This window comes from Schistocerca serialis, chromosome 5, assembly GCF_023864345.2.
Source record: "Schistocerca serialis cubense isolate TAMUIC-IGC-003099 chromosome 5, iqSchSeri2.2, whole genome shotgun sequence".
NCBI classification, from domain to species: domain Eukaryota; kingdom Metazoa; phylum Arthropoda; class Insecta; order Orthoptera; family Acrididae; genus Schistocerca; species Schistocerca serialis.
The window spans coordinates 506,439,285-506,466,371 of NC_064642.1; the positions used below are offsets into that span (position 1 = coordinate 506,439,285).

The 27,087-nt window shown below is 42.5% G+C and overlaps 1 protein-coding gene across 1 annotated transcript in view; it reads right to left on the reverse strand.

Annotated features, from left to right (window-relative positions):
• Positions 1–27,087, reverse strand: part of LOC126480704 (uncharacterized) — a 477,291-nt gene that overhangs the window by 66,434 nt on the left and 383,770 nt on the right. The window contains exon 4 of the mRNA XM_050103949.1: positions 24,060–24,152. Within this exon, the coding sequence (XP_049959906.1) occupies positions 24,060–24,152 (93 nt within the window). The remainder of the gene's footprint in view (positions 1–24,059; positions 24,153–27,087) is intronic.

The window sequence follows — 27,087 nt, forward strand, 5'->3', positions numbered from 1 at the left end:
ACATTGAAATATCTCGAAAACTTCCCATGGGATCAAAAACGTTAGGGTTCCAATTTGTTTGTCTCGGAGGGTGACATCCAGTGATACCGAACTCGACCCGCCACCCCGTCCCGTGCGTGGGTGGCGGGAAGCAACTTTGAAACCTTCGAGGGGAACACCCGTTTTTTATTGCAAATTGTGATTCTACGGCAAAAATCTACATACGTTTTGTCTGAAGCGTTATCTTCGTTTCGCCGCAGATGGCGCTGCATTCGGATGAATAGAAATGGGTACACAGTCGTAATTTACGACTGCTACTCAATGGTCCTTGAAGATTCAATGGCACGTGGGACCTCACTTCCATGCTGCGAGGGCAGAACAGACCAGTATTTCATAACTTCTAATTTGAAAACCCGTTCAAAGCGTTGTATTCCTCCCACATATCGAACAGGGGACTAATCGGCGCTCTACCGTGGTCGTGTCGCGAACTACGACATATCATAATAACAAGCAGTACACTGCGACCGGAGCTCACTTATCGTGCAGACGTACAAAAGATAGCGACTCCGAAAATTACAATACTTGCATCGTGCTTTTGCCTGCACACCTACCTATCATTTGGAGTACAGACATGCAAGTGGACGATGCATGTTACAGCCACAGAAGAAAAAATTGGAATGATCCTGATTTACGGAGAATGCAGGAGAGATGCTGAAGCTGCTGTTGCCTCGTATGCCGAGCGTTTTAAGCTCGCTCTCGATCGTTCTTTTACAAGGCTGTAAACGCCTTTATGTCAGATGGTAGCTTATAGACCGGCAAAGGAAAACGAAGCAGACGTGTTACAGGAGAAGCTAATGAAATAATTATGCTAAGCAAACGTCTTACGGGAGAAGCCGCTGAAACAACTGTACTAGTGGCAGTGCACTACAACCCACGGACACAGAAATTACACTGCGACTTCGGCGTGTCTGTAGTTAGTATTATAACAATACTGCATCATCATAAGTATTATCCGTACCACGTATCACTGTATCAAGAATTTCAAGGCATCTTTTTCCATAATCGGGAAGAATTTGGTGAACGGGTACGTCAACAAATGCAAACGACCCCAACGCTCTTCACTATGGCACTACACTGTGTGATCAAAAGTATTCGGACACCTGGATGAAATTAACTTACAAGTTCATGGCGTTCTCCATCGGTAATGCTGGAATTTAATGTGGTGTTTTCGCACCCTTAGCCTTGATGACAGCTTCCACTCTCGCAGGCATACATTCAATCAGGCGCTGCAAGGTTTCTTGGGGAATGGGAGCCCATTCTCCACGGAGTGGCGCACTGAGAAGAGGTGTCAATGTCGGTAGGTGAGGCCTGGTACTAAGTCGGCCTTCCTAAACATCCCAAAGGTGTTCTGTAGGACTCAGGTCAGGACTCTGTGCAGGCCAGTCCATTACAGGGATGTTATTGTCGTGTAACCACTCCGCCGCAGGCCGTGCATTATGAACAGGTGCTCAATCATGTTGAAAGATTCAATTGGGAAGCAAGAAGGTGGTTAAAACTTCAATGTAGGCCTGTGCTGTGATAGTGCCTCGCAAAACAACAAGGGGTGCAAGATGCCTCCATGAAAAACGCGACCACACCATAACACAACCACCTCCGAATTTTACTGTTGGCACTACACACGCTGGCAAATGACGTTCATCGGGCATTCGGCATACCCACAACCTGTCATCGGATCGCCACATTGTGTATCGTGATTTGTCAGTCCACACAATGTTTTTCCACTATTCAATCGTCCAATGTTTACGCTCCTTACACGAAGCGAGGCGTCGTTTGGCATTTACTGGCGTGATGTGTGGCTTATGAGCAGCCGCTCGACCATGAAATCCAAGTTTTCTCACCTCCTGCCTAAATGTCGTATTACTTGCAGTGGATCCTGATGCAGTTTGGAATTCGTGTGTGATTGTCTGGATAGATGTCTGCCTATTACACATTACGATCCTCTTCAACTGTCGGCGGTATCTGTCAGTCAACAGACGGGGTCGGCCTGAGCGCTTTTATGCCATACGTGTCCTTTCACGCTTCCACGTCACTATCACATCGGAAACAGTTGACCTAGGGATGTTTAGGAATGTGGAAATCTTGCGTAGCGCCCCATTCTGCTCTCTCACGATGTCTAATGACAACTGAGGTCGCTGATATGGAATACCTGGCAGCAGGCGGTAACACACTGCACGTAATATTAAAAACGTATGTTTTTGGGGGTGTCCGGATACTTTTGATAACACAGTGTATTTTCTGATGAGTCTACATTCACAAACCAAGGAATAACATGCATTAGGGGAGTGTAGACAATCCGCACTGGTTACGGCATGTTGACCACCAACGCCGTTAGTCGGTTAACGTATGGTGTGGCATCATGGGGAACGAACTCATTAGGCCGTATTTTATCGACGACACGTTGAATGGACGCAAATATCGAATGTTTTTGGAACATGAAGTACCGGTACTACTGCAGGGTGTTATCCTGGGCGTTCGAGAACTAATCTGGTTTTAGCGTGACTGTTGCCCAGAGCGTTACGCAACTGAAGCTCGGGAGATATTACACCGTGTTTACACTGATCGGTGGATCGGAAAAGGTGACCCGCTAGGTCGCCGGATTTCTTTCTTTGGGGATATTTAAAAGATAAAGGTGTACCAGCAAATGCCAACAGGCCGTGAAGACATGCAGACCGCATCAGGAAGAACTGTACTGACAATCCCGTAGATATGCTTTTTTCCCGGGCAAGATCACTTGATAAGGGTATCACTAAGTGTATTGAAGTTGGCGGTACTACGTTTGAACACGTAGTCTAATTGGAAAAGTAGAGCAGTATTCGCTTCGAGGCACGGCCACAGTGAGGCGTCGAATAGTCCCCCTGTTTGATATGTCGGCGGAATACAACGTTGCGAATGGGGTTTCCAATTAGAAGTTACGAAATACTGGTCTGTCCCATCCACGCAGCACGGAGGTAAGGACCATGGAGAAGCATGTCGTAAATTATGATTGTGTACCCATTTCCGTTCCTCAAATTACAACGCCGTCTGTGGCGAAACGAAGAAAATGCTTCAGACAAAAGGTATGTAGACGCTGCCGTAAAATCGTAATTTGCAATAAAAAACCGGGTTTCCCCTTGAATATTTCAAAGTTGCCGCCGCCACTCACGGACGGTGTGGGGTGGCTGGTAGGGTGTACTATCGTTCGATGTCCCCCTCCGAGACAAGCAAATTGGAATTATAACTGTTTTGATTCAATGGGTAGTTCTCGAGATATTTTAGTTTCTTCACTTAAAATGATCACCCTGTACAAATGACCTAGAGGATAACGTCGAAAGCTCCATGAAGCTGTGGTGGATGATTTTATTGAATGTAGAGAAATCACAAGAAAGTTGTAGTGAAATAGAGAAAGAGCTGTAGGGGATCGACGCCTGGTGCATGTGTTGGCAGTGGACCCCCAACATTAACAAATGTATAAATAGGCGGAAATTCCCATTATTGTCTGATTACGCGATTCCCAAACAATCGTCGGAAACACACACATCCATTAAATATCGGAGAGAATGCGTACTTTACAGTTTTGTTACTAACTGCAAAAATTGGCGTCGGGGAAGTCAATGGGGTTGGTGCGAGTGAGAGGAACTGATTTAGGCACCTGGTTAAAGCGCTTTCGGAACGAAAAGAAACTATCGCCGTTGAGCCACGTTCGGATAGATAGTCAACAGCTATAAAGACGGACAACAATGAAAAATCCCAATTGAGGATACGCTAACAAACAACCAGGAAAGTTCCCGGTGTTAAAGTGTTACCTTTTTTCTACATCTTCATGATGAGAATGCTATGGACCGGCATCACAGGAGACAACAGCGGCATTCATAGGGCTGCACGCGTACTTCCTGGCTTGACGGACATTGCGGCATCCTGCCACACCTCCAATGACCCGTTAAATCACCCAGTCTCAATATCATGGAGATGGAATGTGTCGAACAATTTGGAACAGCAGGTGAAAAATTTTCAAAGCCCCACAAGTTGGTAACTCTACGGGATCTTATCACCAATGAGAAGCTTTACCTGGTTGTGGCATATTTGAAGAAACTTGTGGGCTCTCGTCCGCACCGAACTATGACCGTTATCAAGGCTAGAGGCGACGTTACCGGTATTGGCATGACGTCTTCCGGGGGTGTAATTTTAGGTCCGGTGTGCTTACTTACACCAATTTGTTTTGATTATCGAATGTACTACTTATACGATATTGTGCTAACCGCATGATATGTACAACAAATGTCGCTAACAAAATTACAGACGCACCTTATGTGAAAGTGTATTTCACAGCGCAATCCCTATCTAGGGCGTTTCGAAACGAAAATTGGTCAGCCATGTGGTAGCTCTCAATGGAAAATAATAGTATATTTTGTACGTTGCAAGCTATACAGGGTGAAAAGTATTTAAACCGACAAACTCTGGGAGGTTGTAGGGGACATCAAAACAAATATTTTTCCCTAAAGTCATTTTTTCCTATGAGGATTATTTAAACCGGTGGAGGCCGAATTACGCTATTCAGTTGTTAGAGGGCGTGTTACGCTCTTCAGTTGTAGGCAACTGCTGTCCACCCGAGTAGCAGTGCATTGTCTCTGTTTACTAATGGAGTGATACACCTGGAGTGAGTACACTGATATGGTTGGTGCGTACTACGTAGTGCATCACAACGGACGAGCTGCACAGCGGGTTTATCAACAACAATATCCTAATCACCGTATCCCGCATCATACGACCTTTGCTGCTGTGTACCAACGTCTGCGTCAGACCGCGTCATTCAGCAGATTACCTGGACAGGGACGCCATCGTATGGTAAGAACGCTGCAATTTGAGACAGTTGTCTTGCAGCATGTGGAGCGGGATCCTTCAATCAGCACTCGTGCAATTGTACGTAACATGGCGACGAATCAGATGAATGTAAGAACAGTCCTTCGAGAGCAATTGTTACGCCCATTTCACTTACAGCGTGCCCACAACCTGGAACCAGTTGATTGTCCACCCAGAGCCCAGTTTCCGCAGTGGTACCTGGAACAGTGTGAAATGCATCCTACATTTCCATCTTCTGAGTTGTTTACTGATGAAGCAACGTTCGCATGTTTGGAGTGAGGATAACCCACATGCCACAGTTACTAGCGCTCATCAAGTGCGGTTCTTCGTTAATGTGTGTGTCGGTGTTGTTGGGGACTGATTAATTGGGCCGTATCTGCTACCTAGGCCATTAAATGGCAGGCACTATTACATTTTCCTCGCCAGAGCATTGCCAGAATTGCTGGAAGACGTCCCGCTCCCTACAAGACAACGCATGTGGTTCCAACATGACGGGGCGCCGGCACATTTCAGTCGTGTGCGTCGATTCCTGGACCGACGGTTCCCAGAAACAAGGATTGGCGGAGGTGGTCCTGTACCATAGCCTGCTCGATCCCCAGATATGTCCCCTCTGGACTTTTTTGTGTGGGGAGAGATGCGCAATCTTGTTCACGCAATCCCTGTTGCATCAGAAGAGGATTTGATTGCAGCAGAAGGAACGATTCAGGATGCTCCTGGAGTTTTTGCCCATGACAGACAGAACATGATCCGACGGTGTAACCTTTGTTTACGTGTCAATGGAGGCATTTTTGAAAATCTAATGTAATTGAAATTGGATTGTACTAAATTGTTGTTTCTTGGTCATAAAAAAATGGAAAAGTGTTTGTTGGTTTAATTAATTTGCCGCCAGAGAAATCTTCCTCTACCGGTTTTAATACTCCTCATAGGAAAAAATGACATTAGGGAAGAATATTTGTTTTGATGTCCCCTACAACTTCCCAGAGTTTGTCGGTTTAAATACTTTTCACCCTGTAGAATGCGTGGTTCACAGCAGAACCATTTGTTTCTAGTTTCAACTGTTATTAAAAGTCGTTCAACGGCTTGACTATTTATTTTTGTATAAAAATTGCATCCCAGTAACATTTCTAACCAACTACGTTGAAGTAAAGTGATCGTAGAAAACGCAAGCAAAACGCTCTTCTGCTGAGCTGCGAGTAAGCACTGAGTTATAAGATGTCAACATAAAGCACAATGCAAAAGACAACTAAAAGAAGATAAGTCTCGGAGAAGATGAGAATTAAATGTCCGGAATGTGTAAGGGTGTGGGCACTACGTACGAAAGAGCACGCACAACGAAAACAGGGTGTCAGCGGTTGAGAGGGCTGATGACAAATTCCCTGAAGTATAATCAGGAGTCTGGCTAGATGCAAAATTATTAAGAATTATTGGATACGTTCCGCGTGTCAGACAGATAAAGTGAACATTGTAGGAGATTATCACAAGATGGAGAGAAACGTTCTTCTGTACCAATTAACTGTATTGCAATTTATCACAAACTTAGCACCGGTACAAACAGCTGATTTCTGTTTCTGGTGAAATAAAAGTGAAGGAAAGCTGACAAGGTGAAGGTTAATTCCTGACATCCTTGAGCGGGATCACGGCTCTACTAACATGAAAAATGTTAATAATAATTAATTATTAAAGAACGGATGTGTTGCAACATCCAGCTACGTAATGAACAAAGCAATTTTACTGGCGGAGCGGATTTTCATTTCGATTTTCCGGTATTTTCGTGCCACGTATAGATTCAATGAAAAATATCGCTTCCTCCCCTAACTATAGGCCAGAGAAAAGGAGCCACTAACAACGCGGAATCTTTTTATACGGCGCAATTCACGTCTGCTGTCGACCATTAGTTGCTTGTTGCACAAACTTAGTGTGCTGTTTGTCGCTCGCAGTCTTTCTTTCGCAAGCGCACTGCTCAAACGGGCACTGAAATACCCGGAGGGGGGGGGGGGGGGGGGGGGCGTGTGTTGCAGCGCAGCCTGCTTCTCAGACGCTTAATTGCGCTCTAATGACGGAAAGATCGTTCACTAACATAATTGAAAGTGATGCACCATTAGTATCATGACCGACCGCTACCAAAATTAACAGTTTCGCATTTCTGTGCGATATGTTGATTGTAGTTTCATATTTAAACGAGCTTATTTTCAAAACAGAAAAAAACCCATTCATGCAGATGAAAAGTGGGTGTGTCTTACGTTACTGGACCTTTTCAGGTTGACATCACTACACAGTATGCCCAGAGAACGTGCATGTGCAGCTTTACACCATCTTTAGGACTTCGGGAGAGATCGAACCATTGGTACGACAGACATATTAGCATCACACCGACAAATGCACAGACAGTTGTCTACAGTGCAACGACTGCGGAGCAAGTGGTGACGAGATAGCACAACAATGAGGCAATAACAGTAATCAGAGGGTCCTTCTAGAAGAAATTATCGTTAACAACGAACCACAGAAAAAAAGGCTTGTATGGTATGGACACAGCAGCATGAGTCTCGGTTCTGTTTGTGGCAGTCAGATCGACGCCGACGTGTCCTTAGACGATCGGCTGAACGGTCACAGGAAGCACGGATTCTCGATAGTCATACCTCTCCAACTCCATTAAGCACATTGTCGGTAGCTACTGGATATGACAGCAGAGCTCATTTGGTAAGTATTGTAGGGATGCCAATGCATGGTCAGAATGGGAAATCGTGTTGCCATACCTTCATAACGAGGGAGCCAAAGGGCATATTCCAACAGGATAAAGCAAGACCCCCAATAACTGCAGTTCGCACCGAAAACGCCTTGAGGGTTATATGCATCCGTGATTGATCTACCAGTTCTCTTGGTTTGTCACTCATAGAGCATGTCTGGAACGTGATAGGAAGACATATACTTTCACACCAGCCTACAACCAGAAATTTTCATGAAATTAGACAACATGTGTTTCAGGCATGGCAAGAAAATCCTCAGCATGACATTCTGAGGACATTTGCTTCCGTGTCATAATGAATACAAGTCTATATTCGTGCCCACCATACTGAATCATACTGATGTCGACAATGGACATGGGTTTAGAGTAAAAGTTTAATCATTCAGTATCCGTTTTGCTAACAAGACGAATGGTTCGTAACAGTTTTATGAATAGGAACTGTCGATCCGCAGAACAGCACAATGACGTGGTGTGTTTGACAGGAGCAGTGTTAAAACGTTACCGTCCTCTCATCCTCGCGCAGGTTGTGTCAAACTTCCGAAGTACAATCAAATGCCACTTCGGAGCCTTCAGTAATGGTGGCATATTGCTCTTTGGCTTTTACCCAGTCACTTTTCCCCAAGTCTGATGTTTTATAACTTGTTATACTCTTTTATGTTACTCTCCATCACTTTTTGCTATTCTTAACCCAAATTTAAAAAAAATGGTTCAAATGGCTCTGAGCACTATGGGACTTAACATCTGTGGTCATCAGTCCCCTAGAACTTAGAACTACTTAAATCTAACTAACCTAAGGACATCACACACATCCATGCCCGAGCAGGATTCGAACCTGCGACCGTAGCAGTCGCGCGGTTCCGGACTGAGCGCCTTAACCGCGAGACCACCGCGGCCGGCACCCAAATTTTCAGCTTAATAGTTTGTTCATTATACCCAACGGATTTTTATTGTGGTCGGAAGGGCGAATCTTAGCATTGGTACACTGCATATTACCCTGAATATTTCTTTCACTGATTGAATTGCTTCTGAGACAAGCGATTGTATTTCGTACCAGATTTTGAAGAGTGTTTACTCTGACGTCTACGTGCCGTCCAGTTACCAGTCACGAGCGTTAGCTCAGCTGGAGAAGGACAGAGAAGAAACAAGCCCTACCCTCGTTGAAGGAACTGTCCCAATAAAGTTAAGGAATCTATGGGAACATATTTACGTCGGCCGCAGAGGGATTGGAACGTCACTCCTCTCGAATGTGGTTTCACACCTTTCCCTACGACACTACAGTCGTCGACTGATTTTCATCCAGTACAGTCTCATTTTTATTTTTATTCTGCTGCAGATTATCCTAATCTGAATTGGACACCAGAAGGGTAGTGCTAGAAGGCATACAAATCCCGTTTGGGCGCGTGAACAAAAAAAAGTTAATCTTACACTCTCTGTTGCTCTTTGAACGCTCAACTAATTTTGGTAGATTTTAAGGTATCTCACACGTTCCTACTAACTTCAGATACTGTCGGAAACTGAAACCCACGGTGGATCACCTATTTTCTGAACGCTAACTTCCTTCAAGTCTTCTACGAGACGGTTTGGCACTTTTTTCCTGCAGCGCATATTTTTGATGAAGATGGTGAGACGTAAATGAGGAAAAATAAGTCCAAGATCGCGGCCCTGGTTTTAGATAGAAAAAGGTTTACTATTTAATGAGACACGGAAGAACCTCATGATCTGCACATGTTACTCTTCCACAGTTTAATCACATAACTCACCAGAGTTCTGATTTATACCAGCCGGTGCTGGGAAGATCTGATAAAAACTCATCCCGTTGTAGAGTAAGTGAAATCTTATAAGAACCTGGGAACCATATGTTTCTAACAATGACAGAATTCACAGTCCGTGCAGAGCCGGTTTATGGTCGCGTGAAACCTGAAGCACTGATGAAGTGTGGGGACACTATTCATCACAATGTACTCATCCTTTCTAAGTGTATCACATTACTGCCATACAATTTGTAAATGTAACTAAAAAATTTTATTTCACTGTTTAAAGCCCTAAGTACTGCTATTCACTTTGATCTTTGTACCACTAACACAGTAAACGCTAGTCACGGCACTGCAACTACCCATCACAGTTCACTTTTATTGTCTCCATTAGCGTAGCAAGGAAAAAGCATTACTTAAGCACATAAATACTTAAATGTTGCTTCCTATTTTGTGTCCCTTCCCAATACGAAAAGTGTTAACCCACTGAGTAGGCTATGCAGCAACGTTTCAAGATTGTCGTACCGTGGAGGTGAGTGTTATCTCGATTCGACCCCAAGTCGTTCCGAGTAGGCCACCAGCTCTCACATAGGCACTTGTGCGCTGGATAAGAGTTCCAGTCCGAATAGTGTACTTCCAAGTGTTGAGCTGAGTTGTTGTTTCCATCATTTTATGCACGATATTTCGCCGACCTACCCAGACATCTCCTTTACGTGCTGCGCGTTGTGCTATTACGTACTCGCTGCCTGGACGTCTGGGCAGGTCGTCGAAATATCGGGCATAAAATGGAAGCAACTCGGCTGAACTCTCGAAAGTATGTCATTAATCAAACTGTCCGAGAAAATCTGAGAGATGACGTCTCTCCTTCAGCTAAAAGTTACAGAAACAGGAAAAATATAAAAAAATAACACGTTTACTTGTTACAGTAGCACGCAGATACATTTCAACACTCATATAGCCTCCTATATAGAGCGATGAAAAAAGCCACACTTGGAGGTTAGCATACGATTCCTCATCCAGATTCAAGATACGAGGGTTGTCCAGAAAGTAAATTCCGATCGGGCGTGAAATGAAAACCACAGCGAAAACCAGAAACGTTTTATTTGCAACAGTTAGGTACACCTTCCACCTGCTTCTCTACATAGTCGCCGCTCCAACTTCGAGTGTTGTCTTAGTGTTGTATCAACTTTCCAATATCCTCGTCGTAGAAAGCAGCCGCCTGTGCTTTCGGCCAGTTATCTGCACTGGATTGCAGCTTGTTGTCTGTGGAAAAATTTTGTCTTCGTAACAAGCGGTTCTTGTGAACAGAGAGGAGTCTCAGGGGGAGCCAATTACGGACTGTATTGTGGGTGATCAAACACTTCTCATCGGAAACGTTGCAGGAGCGTCTTCATTGCCCCTGTAGTGTGCGGCCGAAAACTGGCATGAAGAAGGAACTGCTCGACAGTTGCTATGTGGGCTGCATGAGACAGGTGAAGCCTCTAACCAGGCCCTCATACTTGGCGGGAGACACTATTTCCTACGCATCTTTACGTGCTCACTGTTCATCAAAACTGAAAAGAGTGACGCGACACGATCGACGGGCATACTAGACACAATGTCCAACACATCTGTGCAAAGCTTTACTGGATTTTCACAGTGCTTTCCATTTCGCGACCGATCGGAACTTACTTTCTGGACAAACCTCGTAAAAGTTTGTCTAGCAAAATAAGACCGGGTGCATTTTGAAAACACATGTATGCAAACGAGGAGTTCATAACAGTAATATCGTGCAGTGCATCGGAATGTACAGAGAAACGTTTATCACCCGTACTATCTCAATGAGTTGACTGCTGGGACATTAAATCTACATCCACCATGGAACTATCTATGGTTCGAAACCTCGTCAGGTTCCTTTTTTGTTATTTAGACGTTCGGTCCCTGGTTCTCGTCGTTTATAAGCAGGACATCATTTTATCACATAATAATAGCCTTTCAGATGACAGTGGAATCCGTCACACTGGATTTGTGTGTCTACTAACTGCGCAGTGCACAACACGTCTTGTCAAGTTCATGTAGGGCGGCTTGCCGATTGAGTACACAAACGATGAGTACGTCAGCAGCTGCTGCTGCTTCTGCTCGTGCTTAAACTGCACGATGCCCTCTAAGGCTCCATCCCGGTAGGTATGTTTTTCATTTCTTGGAATAATGCCTTCGGGAAGCTGGTAATCTTCGTCCACAGGTAATGGACAGAGGTCTTCCACGGCCTAGATGTGCTCCACTAACAGAAGACGCAGTTCTTGAGACCATTCACAAATCACCTCGGCGAAGTACCCGCGATATTGCACGGCATTTCCAGATATCTTAGAGACTGGTTGTTGAGGTGTTGCACGACGAAGAGCTGCATCCAGATCATCACACGTTAACTCAGCACCAGATACCAGAAGACTGCACTCGATGTACACAGGTTTGCGAAGGGCTTTTGCACCAAGTGGAAAATAACAAATATTTAATAAATAACGTGATAAGGACTGATGAATCTAGCTTCACTCGTGAAAGCATTTTCAACCTCAGCAACAGCAATTATTGGTCGGAACACAACCCACATGCCACCCGTGAACATGGCTTTCATGCACTCTTTGGCATAAACCTGTGGGCTGGGATCTTGGGAGGGAAGCTTCTGGAGCCTTACCTATTGCCGGGAAAGTTGCACGCCCCCCTGTATTTACCCTTCTTTCTAATACGTGGGTAATCCCAAAAGTAAGGTCTCCTATTCTTTTATAAGTACATAGACCTGTTTATTTCCACAATTGTTTACATCAGTTTACAGCTTGAACATTTAGCTATTTTTCGACATAATCATCATTTCTGTCGATGCATTTTTGTAGATGCTGTGGCAGTTTTTGTATGCCCATGTCATACCAGCTCGCCGCCATGCTGTTCAGAAAGATATGAACCTCTTCTTTCACCTCGTCATCGGAGCTGAATCGCTTTCTGGTCAACTGTTCTTTTAACTTAGGGAACAGGTGATAGTCACTGGTCGTCAAGTCAGAACCATAGGGTAAGTGGGAGATTATGTTCCACTGAAACTGTTGCAGAAGAGCACGGTTTGCCGAGCGATGTGTGGGTGAGCGTTGTCATGGAGAATGTGTACTCCCTTGCTCAACATTCCTCTTCTCCAGTTCTGAATTGTCCGTTTGAGTTTTTTTTCAGAGTCTCGCAGTACCTGTCAGCGTTAATTGTGGTCCCAGTGGGCATAAATTCGACCAGCAATACCCCTTTCCGATCCCAAAACACGGTTGTCATGACTTTACCGGCAGACTGTGTTTGTTTGAATTTCAGCGGCCCTGGCGAAGAAGGATGCTGCCACCGGCGTGATTGTTGCTTGGTCTCAGGTGTAAAGTGGTATGCCCAGTGTTCGTCACCCCTGACAATTGAGTCCAGGAAAAGCATGGCGGCGAGCTGGTATGACATGGGCATACGAAAACTCCCAAAGCGTCTACAAAAATGCATCGGCAGAAATGCTGATATCTCGAAAAATAGCTAGATGTCCAAGCTGTAAACTGATGTAAGCCATTGTAGAAATAAACAGGTCTATGTGCTTATAAAAAAATAGAAGACCTCACTTTTGGGATTACCCTCGTACTTTGCCTGGCCCATTAGAAAACATTTCACTTGGTGTTCTGCGACAGGTATGGTTTCAGCATGGCGGTGCACCGCCACGCTTTGGAAGGAATGTGCATAACTATTTAAATGAAGCGTTTCACGGGTGATGGATTGATCGTGGAGGCCCAATGTTCTAGCCTCCACATTCCACGGACCTTAATCCATTAGATTTTTATTTGTGGGAACACTTGAAGGAACAAGTTTATAGCACTCTACCCATGGATATATACGACGTAAAAGTTCGCGTGCATGCCACTTCGGCAATGGTGTACGCAGGCTCATTCCGTAGGGTCCAACAAAGGGTGATCCATCGAGTGTTTCAAAATGCAAGGTGGTCACTTTGACGTCTTTCCCAAAGTAAACGTTCCTTGTACGTGTACGCAACAGCTCTGTGAAGGTAAGTCTGGACATCGAAGGTAGAGAATGAAATTATTGTGGTAGCATAGTGTGCAATCTAGAGTAGCTTACCTATTAAGTTTTTTTGTACCTCACTAGATATAGACGAAGTCACTGTATTCAATATTATTTTCTACCGGCTTTATTTGTCATGTACGAAACGAAGTGGTCATTTACGTCTGCAAGAAGTTCATGTAATGTCTTAATGTTCAAACAAAGACGACAGTAAGTGAAATACACAAGATACCGCATTGTGGAGGTCTAAATTGGACACAGTTTGCTGCTTTGATTGAAAAAAAATGAAGTTCGGCTCAAACGCGACTCGAACATCAGTTAGTCTGAATACCTGTTCCACATGGCACTGCCTCAACTCACAGAGTTAATGAGACGGCTCTGGAACTACCTGTTCTTGGCCATGCTGCACGCAGTTACGGCATTTCCAGAGCCTCATCTTTTTAAAAAATCGTACTTCTATTAAACCTACTCGCGGGACTAGCTTTTGCTACATACATTTTTCTCTTGAACTGGGATGAAGAAACGCTTGCCGACTGTTTAGCGTGGCATTTTCTCTTCGCCGTGTATATATCATCATTAACCCCCCCATTTTCACAAAACACGCACAGAAAGGCATTTATATTTTAAAAAGTAGAGAAGAAGATGTAAGATTCCTTGCGTGGGCAATTTGTATCATGCCTCGTCGGTCCAAAAAGTTTCGAGTCTGGATTCAAAAAATGGAGAAACATTAAGATGATGGTTTCAGTGCTTCAGGTGTTCTGCACAGTCTCCCTCCACCTTGAGAACAGCTCGCAGAACGTTCATACAACCACGTGAAACTATGAAAAGTTCTTTTTTGGGATGTTGTTCGACTCTACTATCACACTGGCTTGAATGTCGGTTATGTCATCGAAGCGTTGAGCCTTCCTACGAATTTCTGCACTTTGTCGTTTTGAGGTACGTTAGTGTTGCTAACACCAAGTCTCGTCACCCGTGATGATTATTTGCAGAAAAGAGTTGTCCGCATTTTGCACGTCAGTCAAGTCACAGCAGTCTCCTACACGTCATTGTTTTTGTTCAGGAGTCTAGGTGCGCGGGACAAATACACCTTTCTCTTGCCCTAAACTTGATTTAGAGATGTTACTCCTTTGAGGTTTATGACACAATGTCTAAACAGCATGGTTGCAGAACCACTACTTAACACTCCGTCCTCACAGCTGACTGATCGAATATACATATGTGTTTACAGTTGTTAATTCAAGCTGAAGCCATATTTACTGCGCTGGCGCCAAAAACAGAATCAGTCTCGGAACTTTTTGGACGGACGAGGTATGTCTCCACGCTCTCATAAAGAATTCACTCCTCCCTCCACGCAATACCATATTTTTCCGCTTCTCTCTCGAACGCCTTTCTGAAGTTAACATTTAAAATAATGTTGGTCAAGCCGCCACGTCCTTATTGTGACTGTAACATCACAAAAGGAATATAACACAGGACCGAAGAAACAGCACTTAGTAAACTAGATTCTCACAAACGTTAATTAAAACGCACAGCTGTCAGATTTAGGGAGTATTCCTGTTGTTGTACGTTCTTTGGTGCGAGGGTAAAGCGAAAAATATTTTTAGACTAGATTTCTTAATAACGTAAAGGAAGCAATCCGTTTTGGCAATATGGTTGCTTAAAATCGTAATAATCGGCAGTAGACCAAAGTACACAATAGCTTTTGTGCCTATTTATAACAGAGAAATTTTGATTTATTAAAGTAGAATCATAACGACTGTATTCGTAATACCTTTGAATATACTCACAATTTTAGGTGAATGATGTATGACCAGTGCTTAAAAAATACTGCATAATGATGCAATGGGATCGATCAGCGCATATTCTGCTGCAGAGCGAAAATTAATTCTGGAAAGAATCCACTACGCTGTGGCCAAGCCATGTCTCCACAGTATACTTTCTTCCAGAAGTGCTAGTCCCATAAGGTATGCAGAAGAACTGCAAAGCTTCGAAGGTAGTAAATGAGGTTCTGGTGGAAGTAAACCTTGTGAATCGTGCTTGGGCAGTTCAGTTGGTAGAGCACTTGCCCACTAAAGGCGAACATCCCATGTTTGAGTCCCAGTCTGGCACACAGTTTTAACCTAAACAGAATTGTTACTTTCACATAAAAACTGTTATGGGCCCACCATTAAAAAACAGAAGAAGAAAATGAAGAAAACAGGTCGAGCCCCAGACAATGCGAGGTCCGTTCCAAGTGCTGTTCGGATAAACCTTCTGTGATCTCGCGCCACATGGAGTTAAGAGCTGTGAGCAGAAACAGTGGCTGATGTCTCGGGGGAGCGCGCTTGAGGCCCATCAGGACGTGGTCTGCTGTACGAAGAAACAGACAACTTACCCGTGAAACTATTCGGACTTCCACAGCGTATACGACAGTCAAAAAATGGATACGATAATTATTTACTATAACGTCACAGTGTGTTTCCGATAAGGGCCATGGGTAGTCAAGAACAATAACATCGTGGTTGAGTAGTAGTCTTGCTGCAGGTGCACAGCAACATACACGTCAGTTTTATGAAATTCTGTCGCAGTGCTATTTATTGGCATAGGAAAATGGGAAAAATAACTTTATTTTTATAGCACAGTGTGTGACGATACGCACGACACACTTTTTGTCATTGATGATCGTCCTGTAATATCGCCATCTACTAACTTTTACTTTGCACTTGACGCAGCCGCCTGATCTGCTCTTCAGAGGTTCACATCATTATTCAAGGATAAGCGACTTTTCATCTGATGAGGATTTCGGTTACTGAAAGACTTCTCATGACTGTTCTTTCAGGTGAAGTTTTGAAAATATGGCACGAAGCCTGAGAAGCGCCATGACAAATAACTTCAGGTTAAAAGGCCATATCTTTACTATTAGAATGAGCTGCTCTATACAACTACCCAGTACTCGTAGTTTTCGTTGTAAGTGAAGATTACAGTGACGGTTATATGAAAGACCGTGGATTCAATCGATGTTTACTACAAATCTTTCGATACCAAAGGAGAAACTTACTGCTGCATCTGGCAGGATTTCATGATGTGAAGTGCCCTCGCGTCCCGCCAAGCAGATCCCATCCGTGTCTTTGTATTCTTTACAGTCGCAAAAGACTGAGGAGTTGCGATGCTAATAAATCTGCGCAAGTGCATAGTAGAGTTTACAGGCAATTTAAAGGCCTCTGTAAATCTTTTAAGACAATCACACGCATTGCTCTGGTTGTATATCTGCTAACAGGCTATAAGCGAAATATTTGTAATCAGCGAGCTACGAATTTCAAATGCATTTTTTTTAGGATGGTACATGCACTAAATGGCGTCCAAGCACTCCTAAAAAATCAGAATTATGCTAGCAGTAACATGGCAACAGACATAGTTTCAGTAGCCAGTACGGATGTCACCTTTCCAGAAGTCATTCTCGATCATACAGAATGAAGAAAATGTTATTAGTTTAATACAAATGTTATAAGTAATATAACCAATTTGTTGTAAATATAATTTCTAAACATATCAAAAATGAGTTTTAATATTGTGTTAAAACAAAAATAAAAAGTAACGTCGTCTCCTTTTAATTCTAATTCGTAATGTATGGATTTACCATTCAAACATGAAATGAATTTTTAAATGAACATCTACTGGGAATATAATAAGTTAAATTCAAAGTTCATATAAAAATGCGGAAAAACTCTTGTAGTATATGTTCAACTGTGTTGTACTTTCTGAATGCATATGTGTTGCTCTTTGTTGCTTTCAGTAGTCGTGCACTGTCCATTCTCTTTTCCAGAAAATTCAAGAATTAATCACAACTTTCAGAAAAATTCACTTTTATTTGTAGTCCCTTTTCACTAGGGCCACGGACGTCCGATTTCTTTTTTCTGAGCACTGATTCTTCATCATACTGAATATTCTTTCAGCAAATGAGTTACTGGTAAGAACAGGACACATTTATGACATAATATACAGGGTGTTACAAAAATGTACCGCCAAATTTTCAGGAAACATTCCTCACACACAAATAAAGAAAAGATGTTATGTGGACATGTGTCCCGAAACGCTTGATTTCCATGTTAGAGCTCATTTTAGTTTCGTCAGTATGTACTGTACTTCCTCGATTCACCGCCAGTTGGCCCAATTGAAGGAAGGTAATGTTGACTTCGGTGCTTGTGTTGACATGCGACTCATTGCTCTACAGTACTAGCATCAAGCACATCAGTACGTAGCATCAACAGGTTAGTGTTCATCGCGAACGTGGTTTTGCTGTCACTGCAATGTCTACAAATGCGGAGTTGACATTTGCCCATTTGATGTATGGATTAGCACGGGGCAATAGCCGTGGCGCGGTACGTTTGTATCGAGACAGATTTCCAGAACGAAGGTGTCCCGACAGGAAGACGTTCGAAGCAATTGATCGGCGTCTTAGGGAGCACGGAACATTCCACCCTATGACTCGCGACTGGGGAAGACCTAGAACGACGAGGACACCTGCAATGGACGAGGCAATTCTTCGTGCAGTTGACGATAACCCTAATGTCAGCGTCAGAGAAGTTGCTGCTGTACAAGCTAACGTTGACCACGTCACTGTATGGAGAGTGCTACAGGAGAACCAGTTGTTTCCGTACCATGTACAGCGTGTGCAGGCACTATCAGCAGCTGATTGGCCTCCACGGATACACTTCTGCGAATGGTTCATCCAACAATGTGTCAATCCTCATTTCAGTGCAAATGTTCTCTTTACGGATGAGGCTTCATTAAAACGTGATCAAATTGTAAACTTTCATAATCAACAAGTGTGGGCTGACGAGAATCCGCGCGCAATTGTGCAATCACGTCATCAACACAGATTTTCTGTGAACGTTTGGGCAGGCATTGTTGGTGATGTCTTGATTGGGCCCCATGTTCTTCCACCTACGCTCAATGGAGCACGTTATCGTGATTTCATACGGGATACTCTATCTGTGCTGCTGGAACATGTGCCTTTACAAGTACGACACAACATGTGGTTCATGCACGATGGAGCTCCTGCACATTTCAGTCGAAGTGTTCGTACGCTTCTCAACAACAGATTCGGTGACCGATGGATTGGTAGAGGCGGACCAATTGCAAGGCCTCCACGCTCTCCTGACCTCAACCCTCTTGACTTTCATTTATGGGGGCATTTGAAAGCTCTTGTCTACGCAACCCCGGTACCGAATGTAGAGACTCTTCGTGCTCGTATTGTGGACGGCTGTGATACAATACGCCATTCTCCAGGGCTGCATCAGCGCATCAGGGATTCTATGCGACGGAGGGTGGATGCATGTATCCTCGCTAACGGAGGACATTTTGAACATTTCCTGTAACAAAGTGTTTGAAGTCACGCTGGTGCACTCTGGTGCTGTGTGTTTCCATTCCATGATTAATGTGATTTGAAGAGAAGTAATAAAATGAGTTCTAACATGGAAAGTAAGGGTTTCCGGACACATGTCCACATAACATATTTTCTTTATTTGTGTGTGAGGAATGTTTCCTGAAAGTTTGGCCGTACCTTTTTGTAACACCCTGTATATGCGGTGTCTGTTCTTTCCAACATGTCCGAAAAAACAGACACCATTTTTGACCCAACAGCGGCTAGGCATTAGGACACAAATGAATTATAGACATTGGCTGCGAGTGGGCATTGATGTGAATCAACGGGAAAAGTTAAAAATTTGTGACGGAACGGGGTTCGAATTCGGGTCTCTTACATTCTAGGCGGTTGCTCTGACTACTAAACCATCCGGACACAGTGGTCCGCGCAACCACGCGGATTACCCTAGCACGCTTCCCGTCAGACCCAAATTCTCAGCTTCTCCACACATGAAAAATGTAGAGCCCCTTGCCCATTATCTTCACTACTCGCGGCATTTCGCTGATTGCCGTAAGAGTTAGAGTCTAGTGTGCACCCGCGCTGAAGAGATCATTTTCCGTCTTCGCCTTAATTGTGTGTATGTGGTGTCTGTATGACATAAGTCCAAGCAATTGGGAATGGGAGACGTCAATTATGGTATGCTGCTTGAAGAGATCTACCCAAATCTCGTCTTCTGCTTTACGTTACGTCCAGCATATCCATTCCGGAAATCTCTTATCTTATGCAAGTTGAGATTCAGTTTGTTGGTAACCTTTAAAACATACCGCCATTACAGATGAAAATCTCCTTGTTTTTTAGGCGAAAATCTTATTAGCAGATTGAACACATTGTTCTCAGAAAAGTCATAGGTCTGGGACTAATAATGCAACGTGACAAGAAAGGTTGTGCGTCATTTGAAAAACTCAAACTCTGCGACTTTGGAATTTTTGCCAGGGTTTGACGAACTTTCATTCCTTATAATTTATCTTGTTTCCTGCTCTCTGGTTTGCTCTTACGGTCTCTTGTTATTCTGTCTAACTCAACTGTTTTCCAGTGCTCTAACTGCAGTTTCAAACAGGCCCAAAATATGCTGCAGAAAACGTAGATAGCATTCAGAAAGTGAATGTTTAGTTTCTTCAACATCATGCTACACATTTTATGTCACAACCTGTCTAATCGATCTTTAACAATCTTCCTCCCCCTTTGAAATAAAATATGACTTAAAGGCAGCCCACCAGTATTCAACTCTACCAATTGCAGGAGGCAGCAAGACGTACGGACGTCATGTGATATTTCCTTAAACCGTATCTTCACAAACTCTGAAATTTCTGTCAGTGACTGAAAATTTGATGTAGACGAACTAATTCCACTGTATAGTAATGAAATATTTTAAGACCATGTTTTACAAGATTATTTATGACATGACATTTTCGTTTTTCAGTAACCGAATTGTTTTTGCCGCAGTTAACTGGAACGTTGTCAGCACTGCATGCACTTACTTGATTCAGATGGAAGCCACTAGATCCTGTAACGTTCTTTACTGCATGTAAAATATCTTTGTGGATTTCTTTGGAGCCTTCATAAAGATCTGGTGATCTCTGACGTATCCCGTGGTTAACATAAAAGTATTGAACTGCATAAGGAAAAGTTTTTATATTTCCTCGGTCTGAAGAATCCAAGAACACAGAAAAAAGTACCTTATGAAGCTCGTCTATGACTACGTCCTGACTGCATGGTCCAAGCATATTCTTCGAGATCACCCTTGCCTTGGTTATTCCACACGACATTTTAGATGAAATATTACCGTGTAGGAACAAGAAATGACATCATTTCATATGGTAACAATATAGTTAAGGCTGCGTTTTGCGCTGTGATAAGCAGATGCAACTTCAGTACGTATCACGGCATCTTCTTCAGGCATATGTTTCTTCACAAAGGAAATTGTAATTGTTTTATCTTTACCACACTGCTGTTGTGCCACAATGTGTTTTTGTGTCTTCTGATGATCCACTACAATTTTTCTTCCTTCGAATAGTATCGAAAACAAGGCTGGACAAATCATACACTCGTCGTTTTCTTTCATCCAAGTAGAAAAATCTTTGTTTTCTAACCAGTTTTTGTTGAAAGCTGCATATCTTTTAACTTTCTTCTTCGGAACAGACGAAAATGAAGAAATGTCTTCGTCGTTAGAGGAAGGACGAAACATCTTTCTCGAACGCCGACCTTTTCTAATTTTAAAACGCTCAAACTGGACCTGAAACGCCGGTAACTGAACTACCCAATAATCCGTAGTTTAACAGACAATATGTATTTTGCATCACGTACAGTGATTGGGGGAGGATATTGACGGGTGTCCATGGTAATGCTAACAACCAAACAGGCACAATGAAGAAGAAAAGCAGTTCGAAGAAACGAAGAGATTAGAGCGCTGGGTATGGTGAAGACAAGCCAGTGAATGTGAAGGTGGTGCGGAATATGTTGGGGCGCTTTAAAGGAGGTCAGATTACACGCCTTAGAAGAGACGTTTTAGACACGACAACATCTTAAGATTCGCAAAATGTTAGTAAACTCCAATTTAACCGGAAATAGAGAAGAAAAACCACCTTCTGGCCATCTTCATTTTCGTCTTCCACGATTCTCATAAAACACTCAATTGCAGGCTTGGTCCCATTTAAGAAGGCCATTGATTTCTCCATCCATTACATGTTCTTGAACACATTTGGTAATCTGCTGTCTGCAGAGTTTTCGTTGAAACTCTACAGACTAAGGACTGAGAAGAACTAATTTTGTTTGATACTGTAAGTAAACTAGCATATCATTAACAGAGAGCAAGACCAACAAAGGAATCATGGGAGTGCGTTATGGAATGCCCTTTGTGATTTCTCCCCAAGCTCGTGGAGCAGCAGCCTTTTGTAAATGACTTGAATTATTTAGTACCTGTTGGTTTCCTGGATTAATTTCGGTTTAGTTTTGATGCTCAAAAAGTAACCATAATTAGAGATTAAACTACAAGTATTATCCACTATTATTTTTGATGACCAAACATGCTTCGGCAGCAATGTTGGTTCTTTTATTCAGGTATGTAAATAGCAAACATGTATAAGCAGTAATTATTGGAAAGAAAATTAGACTTAATAGCAATTTATGTCTGTTGTTATTGTTACATTACTCACTAGAACGTTTGGTTCTGGAGGACCCTCTTTACATGTATAGTTTGCCATCTGCAACGAAACGATGTTAAAGTGAGGTTGGTTGGTGAGTTAACAAATCACTTTATCTACAAACGTAAACTTGATACGCGAAAATATTTCGAGACTGTGTTTTACTTACAGTTATCTTTGCTGTAACCTATATTCATCTGCATGCTCACTTGCGGAGGGATACACTCAGGAACACGCTACATGTTCCCATGAACTACACTCGCAAGCAGCTTCAAACTTCACACAACACAATGTTTACATTGCTGCTGTGTGCTTGGTCCATGTCGATGTCACTGTTTTCATGATCGTTGTGATACATAATCTGAGCTTTGTTTATAGGTAATGTGGTTTGTTAATTTGCCAAGCAACCTAAAATTAAAATAATTTTGTTGCAGATGGAAAGCTATATAAATAAGGTCCTACAGAAACTGACATTCTAGAAAATGAGGTAATAATCACATTGGACATAAAACGTTTTTAGACTTAATTTTCGTAGTAACAGTCATTACGTAAAATATGTTTACTCTAGCTTCGCACCCTCTGCACAGATATTTTTGTTTTTCTTCCATCGAATTTTTATAGTTTTCACAAATTGCAACATCTTATAAACTTTTCACGTTAATTAAGGTCACAGACGCACTGTCTTTTCCGAATGTACTTCAAACCAAAAAGCGATTCTGGTAGCTGGAGTCCAAGGTTTTTGTTATCATGTCTTTTGCGTTCTTGGGGTGATATTTCCATAGAAACTTTCATTCCCAAACACATATTTCTTTGCATGTAACCGAGAAGTGAAACAGCCATTTTCATTTATTTACCTTTAAGAAATGTTTATTGTAAGGAAATATTTTCTTAAAAATTTTCACCTCCTATTGTACTCCCTTAGTTGTTGAATTTCCAAAAACAGTAAAACACCTATTTCTTTTATTTCTGACGGAGAAGAAAATACAAATGTTTATAGATTTAGCTTTGAAAATGTTTTAATGATGAAATAATTTCATAAAATTTTTCATACCCTGCTTCACTGTCTTAGAGAGTTGAGTTTCCTAAAACATGTATTGTTTTATTTCTAACGGAGAAGTCAAGTACCAATTTTCATAGATGTAGCTTTAAGAATAATTTAGTAGTTCTTTATAATGATTTATTTTCAAAGAAGACCTTCACCCACCATTTTACCCCCATAGCGGTTGAATTTCCAAATATGCTGAAATCCATATTTCTTTATTCCTGACGGAGAAACCAAAAATCAATTTTCGTAGGTCCAGCTTTAAAACTGCCTTAAGAGCGACGTGTCTTTAAAAAAAACACTTCGACCCCCTTTCATCCCATTAGAGGTTAAATTTCGAAAAATCGCTTCTTAAACGAAGTCCTCTCAGTATTTCAAGTTTCTATGCCTAGCTATTTGGACTGGGTGATTGGAGTCAGAACATTGATTGAATTTTCTCATTCTGCGAGAGCTGAAGGGCGATCTGTTTATGTGTTAAAAACCATTCAACAGCCAAGATCGCATAAAATGTTTTTTTTTTTTATTTAAGATAACCGGTTTCAACAGACTATGCTGTCGTCTTCAGGTTTTAAAATCTCTTGTTTTAGCGATGACAGACCTTTTATAAAGTGCTATTTTTATGCACTTGACATCTTGTGCGTGAAGTCAACGTAAAATGAACATCTTTTACAACAAAAGATTTGAAGACGTGAAGATGACAGCATAGCATGTTGAAACCAGTTATTTTACATTGAAAAAAATATACATATATTTTATGCGATCTTGGCTGTTGAATGGTTTCTAAGTTGTAGATGTGAATAAAGGTACCGACTGATGTTGACACGAATGTTCTGAAAGCTTTTGGGACTTGAAGAAGAAGAAGAAGAAGAAGAAGAAAATAGTTTTCCTCATAATAGGCGGACCTGAGTTCCCATAATTTCATGTTTCACGTTAATGACTTGATTAATAAAGGCTTCATGATATTTCGGCTATTTAGTAAAACAGCTAAGTAAGTTGACTGAGACCATGGAAGCGTAGCACAGGCCGCAAGCTGTTACTCAGTACTCACCCCGATGAAGGAGTCGTCGAAGGCGCGCCGCTTCTCGGCCGCCTTGCCCGCCACCAGCGCCCCTAGCGGGCTCCACCCGGACGCCCACCGCGCCTGCAACAGGACGAGACAAGGCGCGTCACCACCAGCAGCCAACACTTCAGGCACTCTCATGGCTCACTGACGCATCGTGACGCCAGTGTTAGTGCAAATTTCATTCAAAAAACACGTATAAAAACGGAAGCTATCTAATAACCTCACCTGAGATTATTAACATCATTATTATTTTCTCGTTCTACGAGGTGTATAAGAAAAGTAATGAGATTGATTTTTATCTACCCAAGGTATTCCTTTTTTAACAAAATACTGTCCCCTTCAAAGTAGTTCTCTTCGTTCGCTATACACAGGCGGAATCTTTGCTCCCAGTTTTGGAGGAAGCGCTGAAAGGCTTCAACTGGGAGGGTCTTTACTATGTCGGTCACATTTTTTTAATGTTCTCTAGAGCCCCAAATGACGTTCTTTTAAGACATTTTTCAATTTCGGAAAAAGTAAGAAGTAACAAGGTCTCAGATCATATGAATAGCGGAGCTATGGGACAACAGGAATGCTCTTTTCTCAAAAATTTTGTGACGGAAGTTGCCATGTGACATGGGGCATTGTCATGATGCAGCACCGACTCGTATGCAATGTCAAGTCTCACTCGATTCACCGTTTCCTCAGCCTTTCAAGGACATCTTTGTCAAATACTTGGCGAAGGTTTGACCTGGGGAACAAATTATTTATGGGCGATATCACTATTGTCAAAAAAAGCAAATCAGCATTGTTTTAATATTTGTTCACTCTAGGTTTTTTCGTCTAGATGTCTCAGTGTGCCACTTCTCTAATTTGCAGCTTTGTCTCAGGATTTTATCCAGAAATCCAGGACTCATCACCTGTGATCACACGACTGAGCCAGTAGTGGTCATTGGAAATCCTCTCAAGAAAATAAACGCTCACGTGTCTTCAGTTGTGTTTCCGCTCAGTTGCGAGGTTTTTCGGCACCATTTCGGCGCAAAGCTGTCGCATGAGCAAATATTCGCTCAAAATTTGATGTATGGTGAAAGTGCTTAAGTTTAACAGGTCACACATCATCCTTATTGTAAACATCAGTCTCACCCTCAAGAGCGCGCACGCTTTTGACTTTCCGTCGGTGTTTGAAGTTGAAGGTCCTCCGAGGGAGGTTCATCTTCAAGGTGTTCTCAGCCTTCCAAAAATCATTGGTGCCAGCGAAAAACCTACGCTCTTAGCAAGGGATGTTCCCCATGTGCTTGTCTCAACTCTTCAAAGGCACACTCACGGTTTGCCCAAGTTTTATGTTAAACTTGATTGCATAACGTTGCTGTTTCATTTTCTTAACAAACAAAAACACAGCTTCATTTGATGCGCCTCGCCACGAATTCCTCTCTTGTGCCAACCTCTACATCTCAGAGGAGTACCACTTGCAACCTACGTCCTCATTGATTTGCTGTATATATTCCAATCTCTGGCTTCCTATACAGTTTTTGCCCTCTACAGCTCCTTCTAGTATCATGGAAGTCATTCCCTGATGTCTTAACAGATGTCCAGTCATCGTGTCCCTTCTTCTTGTCAATGTTTTCCACATATTCCTTTCCTCTCAGATTCCGCACAGAATCTCCTCGTTCGTTACCTTATCAATGCACCTGATTTTCAACATTCTTCTGTAGCACCTCATCTCAAGTGCTTAGATTTTGTTCTTTTCCGGTTTTCCCACAGTCCATGTTTCACTACCATAAAATGTTGTGCTACAAATGTACGTTCTCAGAAATTTCTTCCTCAAATTAAGGGCTTTGTTTGATACTAGTAGACTTCTCCTGGCGAGGACTGTTCTTTTTGCCAGTGCTAGACTGCTTTTCATGTCCTCCTTGGTCTGTCCGTCATTGGTTATTTTGCTGACTAGGTAGTAGAATTCCTTAACTTCATCTACTTCGTGGCCATCAGTCCTAATATTAAGTTTCACGCTGTTCTCATTTCCGGTTACTTCTCATTACTTTCGTCTTCCTTCGATTTACTCTCAATCCATATTCTGCACTCATTACACTGTTCATTCTATTCAGCAGATCATCTAATTCTTCTTCAATTTCACTCAGGATACCAATATCATCACCGAATCTTATCACTGATATCTTTCCACCCCGAATTTTAATTCCAGTCTTAAATATTTCTTTCATTTCCGTCATTGCTTCTTCGATGTTCAGATTAGACAGTAGGGGCGAAAGACTACATCCCTGTCTTATAACCTTTTTAATCCGAGCATTTCGTTCTTATTATTCCCTCTTGGCTCTTGTACATATTGTATATCACCCACCTCTCCCTACGGCTATACGGAACTGAAATTTGGACCGAGCATCTGGAAAAGATGAATACTCCGACCTACATATAAGCAGCACGGCACAGCGTCGCCAGGTAGCTCACATTGTTGTCAATCTCACAATTTTTCTCACACGCTTTGTATATAATTTAATTACAGCGATACGATATAGGCTATATACAGGGTGCTTCAGAAGCAATAGTAAATATTTTAGCACAGACTAATTCTCCAGTTTTTATTGGTTACAAAGATAATTTTTCACTCTCCAGTTGCTGTGCATTAATTTATCACCTGTAATTTTTATTTTGAAGTTAGAGTTCTGAAGCTGTGCTTGACTTTAAATAACTGAGTTATTCAACTGTGGCTGTTGGCCATTTCTACTGTATAGTTCATCGTTGACTGCCACGCGGCCACCAGGTACCACAGCAGAAGACTGGCGTTGCCGCCGGCAGCCTCGTGATAGTAAACGTGTTAAGTATGCTACACGTATTTACAAATGGTGAGTGTGCCAACATGGCACTTACACTGTCCAGTCGCATTAATGTGACCACGTGTCGGAAGCCTCAACAACCACCTTTTACGGCGCGGACCACTGCTAGATGTGCAGGAGGAGGGTCAATAAGTTTCTGGAGGATACCTACAGGGATGTGGAGTCTTGAAGACTCCAATGCCGTAGCCAGC